General features: G+C 48.6%; 1 protein-coding gene across 29 annotated transcripts in view; it reads left to right on the top strand.

The window, feature by feature from the left end:
• Positions 1-14911, top strand: part of pleca (plectin a) — a 60927-nt gene that overhangs the window by 30264 nt on the left and 15752 nt on the right. For 10 of the 29 annotated variants that reach the window (XM_055512832.1, XM_055512830.1, XM_055512829.1 and 7 more), the window contains 21 exons: positions 4081-4142; positions 4962-4976; positions 5358-5447; positions 5880-5915; positions 7118-7195; positions 7278-7370; positions 9128-9294; positions 10971-11086; positions 11186-11292; positions 11421-11540; positions 11614-11709; positions 11988-12115; positions 12657-12750; positions 12824-12978; positions 13125-13461; positions 13538-13615; positions 13730-13891; positions 13978-14082; positions 14255-14350; positions 14456-14581; positions 14730-14882. In XM_055512832.1, the coding sequence (XP_055368807.1) occupies positions 4081-4142; positions 4962-4976; positions 5358-5447; positions 5880-5915; positions 7118-7195; positions 7278-7370; positions 9128-9294; positions 10971-11086; positions 11186-11292; positions 11421-11540; positions 11614-11709; positions 11988-12115; positions 12657-12750; positions 12824-12978; positions 13125-13461; positions 13538-13615; positions 13730-13891; positions 13978-14082; positions 14255-14350; positions 14456-14581; positions 14730-14882 (2414 nt within the window). Of the gene's footprint in view, positions 1-1462; positions 2272-4080; positions 4143-4961; positions 4977-5357; positions 5448-5879; positions 5916-7117; positions 7196-7277; positions 7371-9127; positions 9295-10970; positions 11087-11185; positions 11293-11420; positions 11541-11613; positions 11710-11987; positions 12116-12656; positions 12751-12823; positions 12979-13124; positions 13462-13537; positions 13616-13729; positions 13892-13977; positions 14083-14254; positions 14351-14455; positions 14582-14729; positions 14883-14911 lie in introns of those variants that run through there. The other 19 variants (XM_029166520.3, XM_029166529.3, XM_029166531.3 and 16 more) reach the window with 7 other exon arrangements.

The following is a 14911-nucleotide window of genomic DNA, read 5'->3' as shown; positions in this document are numbered from 1 at the left end:
TACCACAAGACTGTAAACACCACGTGTTGCTCATTACACGTGTCTTTGATCATGATTCTCATTGCAACACTGAGCCGGAGTCTTTTTAGAGTGATGGGTAGAGAACACAATGTGAAGAACTTTAGGGACAAGTTTAAATGCCATTTCCCAAAAAATTTCTGTGTGGTTGTTTCACTGTGTGGAAGTGTTAGAGTCGGAGTTTGAGGGATAAATTCCACAGCTGTAAAAGCAGCCTGAGAGATGCGTTTACTGCCCCCATGCATTCTTTCATAATCGCTCCTCTGCCAGCGTCAGGTTTGATCTGCTCTATAATTCACCATGACCTTATCTTGGCAAAGCTCCTCCGTGAACCGTCCAGCGCTTCCCCCCCCCACCCCCCACTCCCACCCCCCATCGTAAACCCGCTCAGAACCTGCGGAGCAGATGACACCAGTGCTGTCTCACATTCCAGGCCTCCGTGGGACAGAACCACATGCCGTCACTTGCGCTGACGAGCCGGCAGTCAGTGGGACGGGTCCGAGGCTCCCCCTGTCAGTGAGGAGGGCGTGTGCGCCCGGAGCAGGAATGCCAGACCTGCTTTTCACGGTGGAGCCGCCATCGTAAACCTCCCATCGGCCCTGATTACGCTGGTTTATCACTGCGTTATCAGTGGGAGGGGATGGAAACGGCCGCGTCGCACTGCAGCGGGTCTGAAACCAGGCTGTCACAGGAACAGGCCGCGGTCCTTCAGTGTTTATACAAGATTAGGATTTTAATTAATGAACCGAAACACATGCGTCATTGCATCATGGGCACAAAGTTGTGTATTTAGACTTCAGGCTGCTTCTCTTCAACGGCCTTTGCAGATGAATGTGTAAATAAGACATTCAGGAGTAAAGGGATTGGATGTCGGTGTGACGGTCGGAGGGTTGAGGTCGTATCTGCAGCTTCCACCTCAAGTCCCAACAAGCCGCCTCCCTGTGAAAGCATCCAAAGCATCTCCTCTGTCAGAAGCTGCACAGAACGCAGCGTCTGCAGTGGAAGGTGCTGCAGGCGTGGAGGAGCACGTGTGTGAGTGCTGCTCAGCTTCAGCTGATTGAAGCTGAGGAACAAGTGTCGCGTCCTGTCTGCTCCGCTGCACATAGACACACTTTGTTCTGCCACTCACAAACAGCTACAACGGGCGCTTTGTGTGCGCCATCGTTCTCTTCAGCAGTGGTTACTCTATTAAGAGCCTTTGGAAAGCCAAGTCCTGCTGCCTCCTTTGTCTGCGTCTTCGTGTGGTCGGAAACTGTCCTAAAAGTTTACACGGAACGGGTCCAGTCCAAATGCTTCTAGTTGAAAGCTCACCGGGCGCTCTCATTAGAACCCTAAAACGCTTGTTCTCCCCGTTGCTGTAACTGTCTCCAGTCTCCTCTGCATGGAAAGCAGGCCCTCGGCGCCAGCTTCCCAGTAATGGGAAGTAATGGTGTCCTGATGGCGCAGCGTTCCTGCTCCAGGGGTTCTCACTGAAGTGGATCTGCTGCCTCTTGGCCGTTGGAGAACAGGCCTTTCATTAAGGCTCTGTGGTTCTGTCTGTGTGGCACGTCCCTCCATCCTCCCCCCGACCACACACTCGCATGATGAGCTCCACTGGACCGGTGCTGCATGACTTGACACAAAATACAACCCTTAAAGGAGTGTCCATGTTGTCAGTGGGGCCTCATGCAGAGTGGAGGTGCTGCAGGTTTCTGGTGGTTTGTGCAGTGACCTTACGCAGATGCGTAGTGATGCTCCTGCATGTCCTGAGTGAGTGCAGCCTGTGCTGGTCTGTCTCCTACGGCCCTGTGGGCTGTGGTTTGGTGGGTGGGGTTGATTTTACCTAGCAGGAGGGGAATCCTCCCTCTCTCTCTGCACAGACCACTGTGTGGAGAGTGACAGCCTCTAACATCTCCGCCCGCAGGCAGGAATTCTGCAAGAACTTGTGAGGGAAAAAAACAGAGACAAAGACGACAAGCGGTGAAAGGAAGGAAAAAAGACTAAGAGTGTTCAGGAACTGAATCAGTGAGTGGAACACTCCCACTGAGCTGCAGGATCCCACACTGAAGCGGTGTGAGGCTACAGCAAGGAGTGGAGGGTGGATAAGAGCGCCTCTGAACCTGCAGAGGCTTCAGGTGTGTTTTGATCAGTGAGTTCCCCTCAGCATGGAGCACAGGCTCAGAAACTACTCCTCTGACAGCGTGAGTAGTGACGGCGTCTTCATAGAAGACTGCTACTACCAGGGGGTGCTCCGGGCCATGGACCACAGGAAAGGTAGAGTCCACGGGTGTGTGTGTGTGTGTGTGTGTGTGTGTGTGTGTGTGTGTGTGTGTGTGTGTGTGTGTGTGTGTGTGTGTGTGTGTGTGTGTGTGTGTGTGTGTGTGTGTGTGTGTGTGTGTGTGTGTGTGTGTGTGTGTGTGTGTGTGTGTGATCTACTGGTTCTGTTGGAGCAATAATGATGCTTATGACAAGTTCATGTGTTTCATACTTCATCCCTTCATTTGCTGTGTTTTTGGGTGAATGATCTGTTGCCGTCCGTCAGCTGGGTCCTCTGCCGTCTTCCCACCAGAGCTGCCACACCCCTCCATGTGTCACAGCGCTTCCTCTTTTATAGCTTAACTGAGTTGACAGACAGATGGAGGAGACAACGTCTGTTCTGCTTCACAATTCTAATCCTGATCTGAACCTTTGTGGCACAAATGAGAAACTGCAACAAGACAATGTTTTCAGCAGCACGTCTGGCTGATTTAGTGGTGTCACGCAGCACAGGACACAGTCATGTTCTTTCAGCAGACCTGATATCTCGCACCTCATCTCTAAAATGAGAGGATGAAAGGAAAGTCCCGGCTCCGTCCGCAGCTCCAGGCTCCAAACGCAGCCAAGCAAACACATTATTTGTGAGAGGGATCAGCGACGTTTGCTTTTCAGGCTCGTGTATTTCACTGCTTTGGCTTCAGGAATGTAAAGTGCAGCCTTCGGCCTCTGTCTCATCTCACGTCCTCAAATCCCACAAAACCTCACAAAAACAAATGTCATGAGCGCCAGACAAATGCCTTAATATCTAGGCTGTTTCTTCCAGGATGTATTTGCTAGTGAACATGAATAATCCAACATGGAGACCAGAAGTGGCTCCTTTTGGGGCTTTTGAGAAATATTTTCATTTCATCTTTGACACAGTCACGAATGTGAGTCATGGGCGCGATGCCGCCCTGAACGCTGGCACCACAGGATATCGTTTCCTCTTTGGCTTCTTTGTTCCCCTTCTTCTTGTTACACGCTTTCATCTCGGCGCTGATCCACATCATCTGAACAGGCTCCGTACACTGTGTGACACATAAGGGCCCCACTGTCTTCAGGGACTCAGGCAGATTGTGTGGAATCTTGTTTGTTCACGCCGGCGTCTATCAGCCACATCGCGTACTGAAGTATGGAGATGCTGCATGGTTCATTAAACGCACAGAAAACATTACAGGTTCTTACTGCAGCTGCTGGAATGTTAGATAATCAGTGAAGTCGAAGCCAAAACAGCAACAGTCTCTCGAGAGCGCGTTCCTTCAGGTGTTTCAGTCACGCGTCATTGAGCTACTTTCTCTGACATGAATGACACCTTCCTGTGATCTGATGAATGGGCTCTAAATCACCGTAGACTATAAACCACAGGTTAATAGGCTCCTACGCAGCATCTTCTGCAGACATGGTGTTCAGCTTTGAGGGAGCTGAAATAAGAAGTGAAAGGAAAACATTAAAACTAGATGTTTGTTCTAAACAAGCTCTGTCAAAGCAGTGTTTGCATCAGAGGTTGTGGGATCAATAAGTAGCGAAACACTTTGACGTTTGCATGATGTTTTTAAGCCTGGTCAGAAGTTGCTGCGTCACTGACCGACCTCCAGTCAAATCTTGATGAGATGCAAACGCTGCCAACTGTTGACTGTTGAAGGTGAATTGATGAAATCAGCTGTGATACGTTGCTCAAATACGTTTCATGTCTCTTTAAGTTGAGTTTTGTGTTGCTGTGACACAAACTATCGCTACTTCTGGTTCATAACAACAGACTGAACCTTTGTGTTATTTGTCCTCCCACAGATGAACGGGACCGGGTTCAGAAGAAGACCTTCACCAAATGGGTCAACAAGCACCTGATGAAGGTAAGCTCCTGCAAACCAATGACCACATCTAATCAGGCCCCGGTCCCTGAACGCCCCAAGCCGTTACTTTCATTTCCCACCTGGTCACAGTAGCGTCTGTCCCCAAACCGAAACTCACTGCTGGATCCTGACTCGTCACAGGGCTGGAAAACTCCCACCCAAACGGCCCCTCACACATGCTGTTTGTGTTAACTGCGCTGTGCGTGTGAAGGAGTGAGTCACGCACACCTGGCCTCACTTTAGCTGCTGCTTGGGAACGGCTCGCTCAGGTTTCACATGTGGGCTCCAGACCGGCACCACGGCTCTGGGCTCTGCTGGGGAACAGGAGACGCTCCGGTCCACATGTTCACAGCTGTGACACCGCACGGCTTCACTCGACAGACCTGAGCCGTGACGCGTTACAGGAAACGCTTGTGTGTAACTGTTAAACAAAAGTAAACTAAGATCTGGACCCAAAGGTGATTCAAAAATGAGGCCGGAAACAGGTCCCGTGGTCGTGGGTTTAGGAGGCATCACATTGTTTGATTTAAGCCTCATGAGTTTATTTTTATCCCACTTCAGTCGAGTCCAGACCAGGAGGATGAAAACACATGTACATTCACTAAAAGGAAATGAGAACGAGGTTTAGTTGTGTAGACGGGATCTGTCTGTCTAAGCTGTTAAAGCAGAACATGCCTGAATCCACTGTCGCGTCAAACCAGCGCCTGTTTGTCTCTTGTTTTTGGTTTCCTTCACAAATTCCCACAGTTTCATGACTTCTCACGTCAGTCTGTGTCTTCTCTCCATCCCACACTCTGTCCTCCCATCCTTTCCCACCAGCACTGGAAGGCAGAGGTAGGTTCTGTCAGAGTGGACTCATCCACACTGCATGTCTCACCTGCTGTCTGACTGCTGTGAGCCTGGTCTGCAGTGTCGTTCACGTCACCCACAGAACAAATAGACCTTCATGTGTGTTTTGTTAGTCCCGGTTCTTATTCTGTTGGTTTTATTATAATAGTTATGTGAATATGTTCTTTGCTAGAACCCCAGTTCTCCCATGTTTACATTCCTGGCTCATATTTCCTTTTTTATGGTGATTTAAGCTCCTTGATGTCGCTGTTAACCACTCTTTGTGCCATGTGTGACTACAAAAGCAGTGATTCAACCCCGGGGCTAGAAAAATGTCCTAAACATCGACTTTCGTGCCGGCTGTGAAATGATCCCTTTTCCTTTCAGGCCCAGAGGCACATCACAGACCTCTATGAAGACCTGAGAGATGGACACAACCTCATCTCCCTGCTGGAGGTGCTCTCTGGAGAGACACTGGTGAGCCTCAGTGACCTTTGACCCTCACACATCACAACATCTGCTTCTGCTGTCCCCCTGTCCCGTCCAGACCATCCTCTCCCTGTCGTCCTGTCCTCCTGACTTTATTTGCCTCCAGTCTCCTCCCTGTGACCTGAACTGCTCTGAATGATTAACCAGACTTCTGGCGAGCTTCTTATCTCCACTCGTGCATGCGTTTACCTTTTCTAGAGACTCCGCACACTCTTACTAAACAGAACCTTGGTCTTCAGGACAAACACTTTCTGGTGTAGCTTAGAACACTACTTGTGATTGTCTGCTTCACCGTGTGACATCTCTGCTCTGACTTGTTTGACCCCTGGTTTTTCCTTTGTCCTCCCTGTTTGCTGACCTTTGCCCTGACCTCTGCCCTTTGCCTCTGCCCCCTCTCTTGCGATGCTCGTGCTGAGGTAGCCGAGGGAGCGTGACCTTGTGAGGAACGTGCGGTTGGTGAGTGCGTCTGCCTGGACTGTGGCTGGCCGCCTCCTCGGGGGGCATGCGTCACCACCCCAGGTGGCTGCTGGTTGTGCATGATGACAGTCACACTCCCTGTGCATTGTCCCGTTTCTGTCCAACATCGTCGTCCTCCATCTGTCAGTGAGCCTCCAGAGTCAGACGTGAAAGGAGCGATTGTAGCGTGATCACTTACAGTTTTTATGTAGTAATGAACCATATGTGAATCATTTCTGTCTTTGAACTCAAAAGGAAAGTGTAGCCTCAAAAACAAACCATATTGTCCTTGTTAATGCGTGATCTAGTTCAAGGCCCAAACTGTTCTTCTGTGATGTGATGTCAGGATTGGCTGAAAAACAAAGTCACACAAACTATAATGGTCACATCATTGTTTTTAATGGGGTTTCTGGGTTTGATTTCTCAACAAGGACTGGACGCACAACAAGGGCATTTCTGAGATATAGTTCTTTTTAATAATAATAATTCTACATGCATCTGCACCACCGCACTGATTATGTTGGTGTTTCAAGGCTGGAACAGTTGTTTATTCTGCACGTCTTCCTTTCCACTCGCCAGTATGGTCCTTGGAGATGTTTCCTAAAGGAGCTGTCTAGGGTCAAACAAGAGTTGGAAGCACTTGGTTCCTAGTTGAAAGCAAAGACCAGCGTCTCATCCCTGCAGGCTGCTGCGTCCACTAATGCTGCCATGAAGCTTGAGGCTGGCTGAAGGCTTACAACAGCTCAGCAGTGCATGTCATGGCATCACCCACGGCGACGGGTTCAGGAAGCACAGACGCTTGTGGATGCTTTAATCGCAGCACTGCAGATGAAGCTCAGAGCCTTTGTGGCTGCAGGTTGCAGACGCTGAGGACTGCGACTCACTGTTCCATTCACTGTCATGCTCTCACCTGCAGACATCTTGCCTGTGTCTCCAATGCATTTTGAGGTCATGTAGCGTCAGATCTGTGGGAAGGTCTGACCGAATGCGCTGACCACAACCATGCAGAATTTGAAGCGCACTTCAAATTTGCTATATTTGAGTTTAAAGTCCATGACTGTAAAGGTTTCTACACAGTAGAGCAGATTCGTTTTTGTTTTTGGACGGAAACCCCTGTCCCTCAGTCATGGGGCCTCGTTGATGGGTGTCAGGCTTCACGTCTTCTCTCCCCCTGATGTTTGGTGTCGTCTTGTCTCTTCCAGCCTCGGGAGAAGGGACGAATGCGTTTCCACAAGCTGCAGAACGTACAGATCGCCCTGGACTTTCTCAAACACAGACAGGTTAGTATTCATGCAGGGGCTTGACTTTAATGTTGGTTCCATGGACATAAACAAGCTTTTATTGTACTGATAATGTTCACAGGTGAAACTGGTCAACATCAGGAATGATGACATTGCAGATGGGAACCCCAAGCTGACCCTGGGTCTGATCTGGACCATCATTCTGCACTTCCAGGTAAATACTGAATGTGTTTAAGGACTGATGTTTCTGTAAGAAACATAAGACTGATGCCCTGATTTAACAGCTCAATCACATTTCCTGTTGTTCATTCATTCATTTTTTTATTTGATGATAGAAATCTCACACGATGTTAAATATGGTTAAATGCATAAAATCCAATTCTCTCTCCTGTGACTGTCATGCATTTAGTCCAGTGTGCTGTTCTTACATAGTGATTAGCAGCAGAGAAACCTTCAGGGTCAATCATCAGCTTTAGTTTAGCCTGATGTTGACACAGCATTTACAGCAGCCAAGCTTTTCTAAATGAACTTTATTGGACATTTGGAAGCACTTTGGCTCCTGTACACAACCACCGCAGCTCCTCGAGTCCTTGAGCGCAAGATTAAACAGTGAAAGGAGCTATTCATTCATCTTTAGGAGAACGTTCTCGTCTGCATCCAACTCTTGGTGCTTGTCTTCTGCAGTCCATCATGCTGTCGTTGACTCTAAATCTAGTGGTTTTATCAAGCAGGAGTTCTCCTTCAATGTAAACAGCATAAAATTGCTTTGCCGCATGAGCGCTTTGGTGGAGGGCGGATGATCCTGATGCTGGTGAGGCATGTTCAGCGGTGTTTGGTAGATGTGGGGGTTGAAACCATCTGGGAACAGCCTGTGATCACTATGTTGGGATGTGGGATCTTTCCTCGAGTGACTCAGTCATTCCCATGTGAACATTGGCGGAGGAATCAGAAAGTAGCTCACATAACAGCCCACTAGCCAAAATGGGAGTAGAAGGAAAGTCCAATTCTGGAGCCAACCCCCCATTAGTCACCAGACAACTACTGTTTGTTCAACACAAACCAAATCCTCTGTTTTGGCTCATGCCGTTCATCACATACAATGGTGGGTTTCCTCCGATCTCCCCAGGTGCTGCTCATTACTAATACCGTACACAGGTGCCTGCTTTAAATGATGGGCTCCTCCAGCGTCGGAGGGCGGAGGTCCTGTTTCCATTCAGGCTCTGAGTCACTCTGTGGTGGAGGGTTTCCCTTTTAGACTGAAAATAACTAAAGGAAGAAATGCTGCATTTTTTCCCTCATCCACCCTGTCGGGTGTGGAGGAGAAATTGTGCTTCTGCTGTGACTCATCAGGCTAAAAACACAGAAACACTGTGTAGCTCTTATAAAGCATCAGTTGTTCCAGTAAGAACATCAGGCCCTTAAGTGCAGAGATCAGCATCATTAGCATCTAAACTCCTCCTCCATGTTTTTCTTGGTTTTGTTGATCAGAACCAGTCCAAGGCTGTGAAGGAATCTGCAGTTAAGGGTCAGAACGTTTCCTGTGATTGTTTCAGCCTTTTACAACACAAGGAAAGCCAAAATAGACCACGAAGCGGTTTCACATCATTACAAATGTAAAACAGACATCAACCAGTGGCTGATGACTTACATGCATACTGTACGTATGACTGGGAAGCTCAGCTGAAACCAGTAAGAGTCCACCCAGTACCGTAGTTTACCTAAAGTACGTCTGCATTGATTAAGGCTGCAGTTTATCACGTGGTCTGTTGTATTTATTGCAAAAACCTGCTGCTGTGAGGCGCCTATTTATTTAGGTGGAGTATTAACAAAGGAGCGTCCAAGCTTGTGAATTTGACACATTCAGTGCATACATCTTTTCATTAAAACCCTAATCTATTTATTTTTGACCTTTTGCTTGGTTGTTGGTTTAATTTTGATGCCACCTTTGACCTTTTGCACCGTCTCCTCCAGATCTCAGACATTCAGGTGAACGGTCAGTCTGACGACATGACGGCCAAGGAGAAGCTGCTGCTGTGGTCTCAGAGGATGGTGGAGGGATACCAGGGCCTGCGCTGTGACAACTTCACCTCAAGCTGGAGGGACGGGAAGCTCTTCAACGCCATCATCCACAAACACAGGTGAGACGGGAGATCAGTGTAGCTGCTCCACAGCAGCGGGAACAGACGGTCTGAAAACCCATTTACTGTAGCTACGTTTTGTGGGTTGTTAAACCTGCCTGGACCTGTGTCACCGTTAAACAGAAAAGACGTCTCCAGTGTGACCTTTATAGGATATTTCACGTTGCCCTGTCTTTATTTATTACAGTATGCACAGAGGGAATTGCCAAATTCCTGCTTCGGGTTTTACGGCCGCTCACTTGACTTGTCAGGGCAAAATGGTGATCAGGTCGAGTAAATTAAAACGGTTTCCGACTGAAACCCACTGAGCAGCAAGGCAGAATTAAATGACAGGATTAAATAAAACAGCATTAAAAGCTGTGTCGTCATAAACCTGCGTCCCCCATTGTGTCTGACCACAGCCCTGCGTCACACACAGGACAACAAGCATTAACCACTCGTCGTAGTCTGCCGGTGCCCAATCCACTCCAATCTGTCCCATTAGGGCGGAGCCCCACAAAGTCTTTGTGTTCGTAGAGACCAGCGGTTCCTGCCAGACCTCCCAAAAAGCCCACGTAGAACATGCGTCTGCGCTGTGGGAGTATCTGACTGCGCTAAGCCAAGGCTCCCTGCAGGCACGCTCAGCAGGTTGTAGCAAACACCGGAGCTCACCGCTCTGGCAGAGAGGAGGAGGACGCGCAGAGGAGCAGCAGCTGCAGAGACCAATGGGGAAACAAGTCTAAGAGGAGAACTGGACCCAACCAGACGCACCGGTGGACTGGAGTCACAATGCTCTTTTTATTCTTCGCTAATTAAAATCTGAACATCACTTCTTTGGACATCAATTGGTGCCATTATCACAATGTTCACCCTAAAGAGGAGGTTCCACTCAAAGAGGCGCCTGAACAGTGCGTCCAGCAGCGCCGCGGGCTCCGTCGGTGACCTGGAGGACAGGGTGGTCATGCTGTGCGAGGACATCCCTGCTGAGCACTCCTTTGACTCGGGCCCCGGGGCCCGGTCCAGACGCAGCGAGGAGCTGCAGGCGGGATCGGAGCCTCACATCCTGCACCTGAGCCGGGACGGACAGTTCTACAGACAGGCCCGCTGCGCCACAGCAGAACCAGTTCACAGGGATCTCTACCTGCTGGAGGCTGTGCACATGTACGACTGCCTCATAACACCTAGTAATGATCGTTAGCTGCTTAGGAAAATCATTTACTGCACATTCATGACATGCACCTATTCCTCTGACCTATGTCTGCACACACTGTCCCACGCGGGGCAGCTTGCTGTGTTGTGCTAAAGGACAGTGCTGGGATTCAAACCAGCAGCTCTCGACTGTTTCTGGATCCTGATTCACAGCTGCCCTAACGTTCTGTGCTTGTGCCTACATGTTGTTAGTGTGCAGTTACCTTCGTGCCAAAGTCCAGTCAAAGCAACGTCGTCTCTGTGCATTAGGCAGCGGCTGATTTTAAGCTTCTCTGATGATGAGGAATCTTGTTTTTTCTTGCCCTTTCTGGTACCAAGGCTCATGATCATTCTGCCTCCAGCACCATAAAATATGAAATATGTATGTGCATCTTTTACCAGCTGTCAATAAGGAATTATGGCTTGCAGGTGTTTTTTTAGACTAAAGATTGACTGACAGTAATAACACTGATGACCCACTTCCACTGTGTTCTGGTTGCTGTCTGCAGGCCCGCTCTACTCGACATGAGCCAAGTGTACCGGCAGAGCAACCAGGAGAACCTGGAGCAGGCCTTCAGCGTGGCAGAGAGAGAACTGGGCGTCACCAGGCTGCTGGACCCTGAAGGTGAGCGGAGCCGACCGGCGATGGTGTCTGTGCCCTGTAGCGGTAGAACCTAAACATCTGTGTCTGTTTTATTTATTGTATATTTTGCTTTCTGTGCAGATGTGGATGTGGCTCATCCAGATGAGAAGTCCATCATCACATACGTGTCCTCTCTGTATGATGTCATGCCCAGGGTCCCAGATGTTCAGGATGGGGTCAAAGCCAATGTAAAGCATCAGTACAATTCAATTTAACCAAGAGCAGCTTTGATGAAACTGTTCTGAAAACACAGACTTCCTCCACAGACATTTGTTAACTTCCAGTTAACAAATGTTGATGCGTGTCTGTGCTTCAGGAGCTGGAGCTGCGTTGGCAGGAGTATTACGAGCTGGTCACCATGTTGCTGCAGTGGATCAGACACCACATCCTCGTCTTTGAGGAAAGGAAGTTTCCCACCAGCTACGAGGAGATCGAGGTGAATAATAATCATTTTTTCCTCAAACCTGAGTAAGAATTATGATGAACTAATAAATTTTTCTGATCTGCAGGTTCTGTGGCGTCAGTTTCTGAAGTTCAAAGAAACGGAGCTTCCTGCAAAGGAGGCAGACAAGAACCGCTCCAAACACATCTTCAAGTCATTTGAGGTGAATCCTGTCTTCGCAGCTAAACGGAACAGTAACATTCTCCAGATGTGACAAAGGGCATTTTTTATTTACTGTAGAGCCAAGAATCCTCTGGTTTTAATCTCATCATAGTGGTCAGTTCTGACATTCAGCCAAAACGTCCAAACAATGATTCAAAGAAATCTGAAGAATAAGCGTTGTCACGTTTCTGACTGTCAAAAATGATCCGTTTGTTTGTTTAAATCAAACAGCTGACGTGTCCACAGCTTGAGAGCTCACGCTGCCTCCGTCTGTTGCAGGGTGCGGTCCAGACAGGCCTGGTTAAAGTGCCTCCAGGATATCACCCCATCGACGTGGAGAAGGAATGGGGCCGTCTGCACGTTGCCATACTGGAGAGAGAGCGTCTCCTCAGGACGGAGTTTGAGAGGTAAGTCCTCATCACATGCTGTCTGTTGCCAAAGCATTAGAACCGTTACTGTGTGAGGATGACTCATCTCCAAATGATCAAGTCAGCTTTAGTCATAAATTGAAACTGAGCTGGCTTTGTGGTATGGGAAGTAAGAGTCCTATTAGGGCAAACACATGACAACTGTGCAATCGCCACAGCAACGGTCTGTTAATAATATGGTCATTTGATAGTCACAAACTGTTTTTTTTAATCACAAGGGAAGGAGGGCGTAGCTCTCCTTCACTTCTTACAGGCTTGAGAAAGTCAGTGGAGCTTTTAGAAAAATCATCATCGCTCCTTCAGTGGACAAACTGCATCATGGCTTTCATGCATCAGGGATATGAGTTAAAGTTCTTGTTCCATCAGAAGATGGAGTGAGTGTTTGGCTTTTTTCTGCTACATATTTAGAGTTGTTTTAGTTTAATCACACCAAACTAAACAACAGTACTCAGGTCGCCTGGTTCTTCTCCTGTCTGACCTTTGACCTTCAACATTTGACCTGCACTCCCTCTCTTTGCAGGCTGGAACGACTTCAGAGGGTCGTCAGCAAGGTCCAGATGGAGTCAGGGGTCTGTGAGGAGCAGCTCAACCAGGTGGAAACCCTGCTGCAGACGGTGAGACTCAGACCCTGGGCTGCAGAAAGCGTTGAAGCTGCACACAGTGAGGTAACGTCTGTCTGTCCTGCAGGACGTGAGGAGTCTGAGCTCCGGGAAGCCGGCTCAGCACACGGCCGAGATGGAGGCCGATCTGGAAAAAGCAGAAGGAATGATCCGCTTCCTCTTTAATGACGTCCAGCTGCTTAAAGATGGACGCCACCTTCAAGCTGAACAGATGTATCGCAGGTGAAGCAAAAATAACTGACGACGTTAGACTAACTAACCTCCAACCTGCCAATAGGGATAATACTAATTATACTGAATATATTTAATATGTGTTAAGGGGTTTCTGCACATTTAATCACTTGACTTTGTTCTGTTTCTTGATCCAGAGTTTATCGTCTCCACGAGAGGCTGGTGAACCTTCGCAGCGAGTACAACCTGCGCCTCAAGTCCGGCGTGACCGCCACGCAGATCCCCATGACTCAGATCCACACGGTGCAGGTGCTGCAGCAGGCTCCCGTGAGGGTGCGGCCTGAGCTGGATGAAGTCACCCTGCGCTACATCCAGGACCTGCTGGGCTGGGTGGAGGAGAACCAGCGCCGGGTCGATGATGGGGAGTGGGGCTCGGACCTGCCAGCCGTGGAGTCACAGCTGGGCAGCCACCGGGGCCTGCACCAGTCTGTGGAGGAGTTCCGCTCCAAGATCGAGAGGGCGAAGGCAGACGAGGTGCATTTACATTACAAGGAAGTATGGAGACTTTTAATGATTTTAGCCATAAACCATAACTTTCCTTCTACTCCAGAGTCAGATCTCACCTGCCAGTAAAGCTGCCTACCGTGATTATCTGGCAAAACTAGAGCTGCAGTATGACAAGCTCCTGGTGAGTCAATAATAAAAGACAGATGCATGAGAAATATTCTTACACCTCACGTTAAGATTAGTCTACAGTCATTTTTTTAAACACTGATTGCATGGTAACCCTGTGTATCTGCAGCATGACTCTAAGGCTCGTCTGCGCTACCTGGTCCAACTTCACACCTTCGTCACTGCAGCCACCAAAGAGCTGATGTGGCTGAATGAGAAAGAGGAAGAGGAGGTGAACTACGACTGGAGCGATCGCAACACCAACATGACGGCCAAGAAAGACAACTACTCGGTAGGATGACTTCGTCGGCCTCGTCCCCACACGTTTAGAGGTGTAGTGGCGCTGACAGTGATGTGATGGTTGGTGTTGTGGAGCAGGGTCTGATGAGAGAGTTGGAGCTTAGGGAGAAGAAGGTCAACGGTGTCCAGACAACAGGAGACAAACTGCTGAGAGACGGACACCCTGGTAGAAAAACGATTGAGGTGAGATTGTTGAAGGTCACTGTGCTCTCTTCTGTGAGCCAAAACATTAACACTCACAGATGTTACACACAGAAAAGAAAGAAAATGACACAAAACGATCATTTGGAGGAATGTGTTGTAACACAAGTAGAGTTTCAGTCTGCTCTGTTTCTGACACCACGTCTTCCTTCAGGCCTTTACTGCAGCTTTGCAGACTCAGTGGAGTTGGATCCTCCAGCTGTGCTGCTGCATTGAAACACACCTGAAAGAAAACACTGCCCACTTCCAGGTTAGTCCCAGTAAATGCTGGTTCTGCTCGTCTCTCCCTGCTGTTGCTGGCCATTACTGGTTGTGTAGCTGGAACTTAATGTTCTCCACTTTGTTTCCCGTCTAGTTTTTCTCTGATGTGAAAGAAGCAGAGGAGAGGATCAAAAAGATGCAAGACACAATGAAGAGGAAGTACACGTGTGACCGCTCCATCACAGTCACGCGACTGGAAGACCTGGTGCAGGATGCAGCTGTGGGTTTATTCACCATTACACACATACTGTTAATACACAAAACCACAGAACGTTACATCTTATTCTGGGTTTTGCCAAATGACTTGATGATTTTAACTGTGCTGAGCTGGGAATTCCTTCTTAGATTCCTTTTTGTGTTGTTCACAGGATGAGAGGGAGCAACTGAACGAGATAAAAACTCACCTAGAAGGCCTGAAGCGAAGGGCCAAGACCATCGTCCAGCTGAAGCCACGCAACCCTGCTACACCCATCAAGAGCAAACTGCCCATTCAGGCTGTTTGTGACTTTAAACAAATGGAGGTAAACCAGTTACCACCAAGTGTCTGTAT

This window comes from Betta splendens, chromosome 11 (genome assembly GCF_900634795.4).
Source record: "Betta splendens chromosome 11, fBetSpl5.4, whole genome shotgun sequence".
In the NCBI taxonomy this organism is placed as follows: Eukaryota; Metazoa; Chordata; class Actinopteri; order Anabantiformes; family Osphronemidae; genus Betta; species Betta splendens.
Note: the sequence above shows the minus strand (reverse complement) of the source record. Positions and strands in the feature narration are given on the sequence as shown.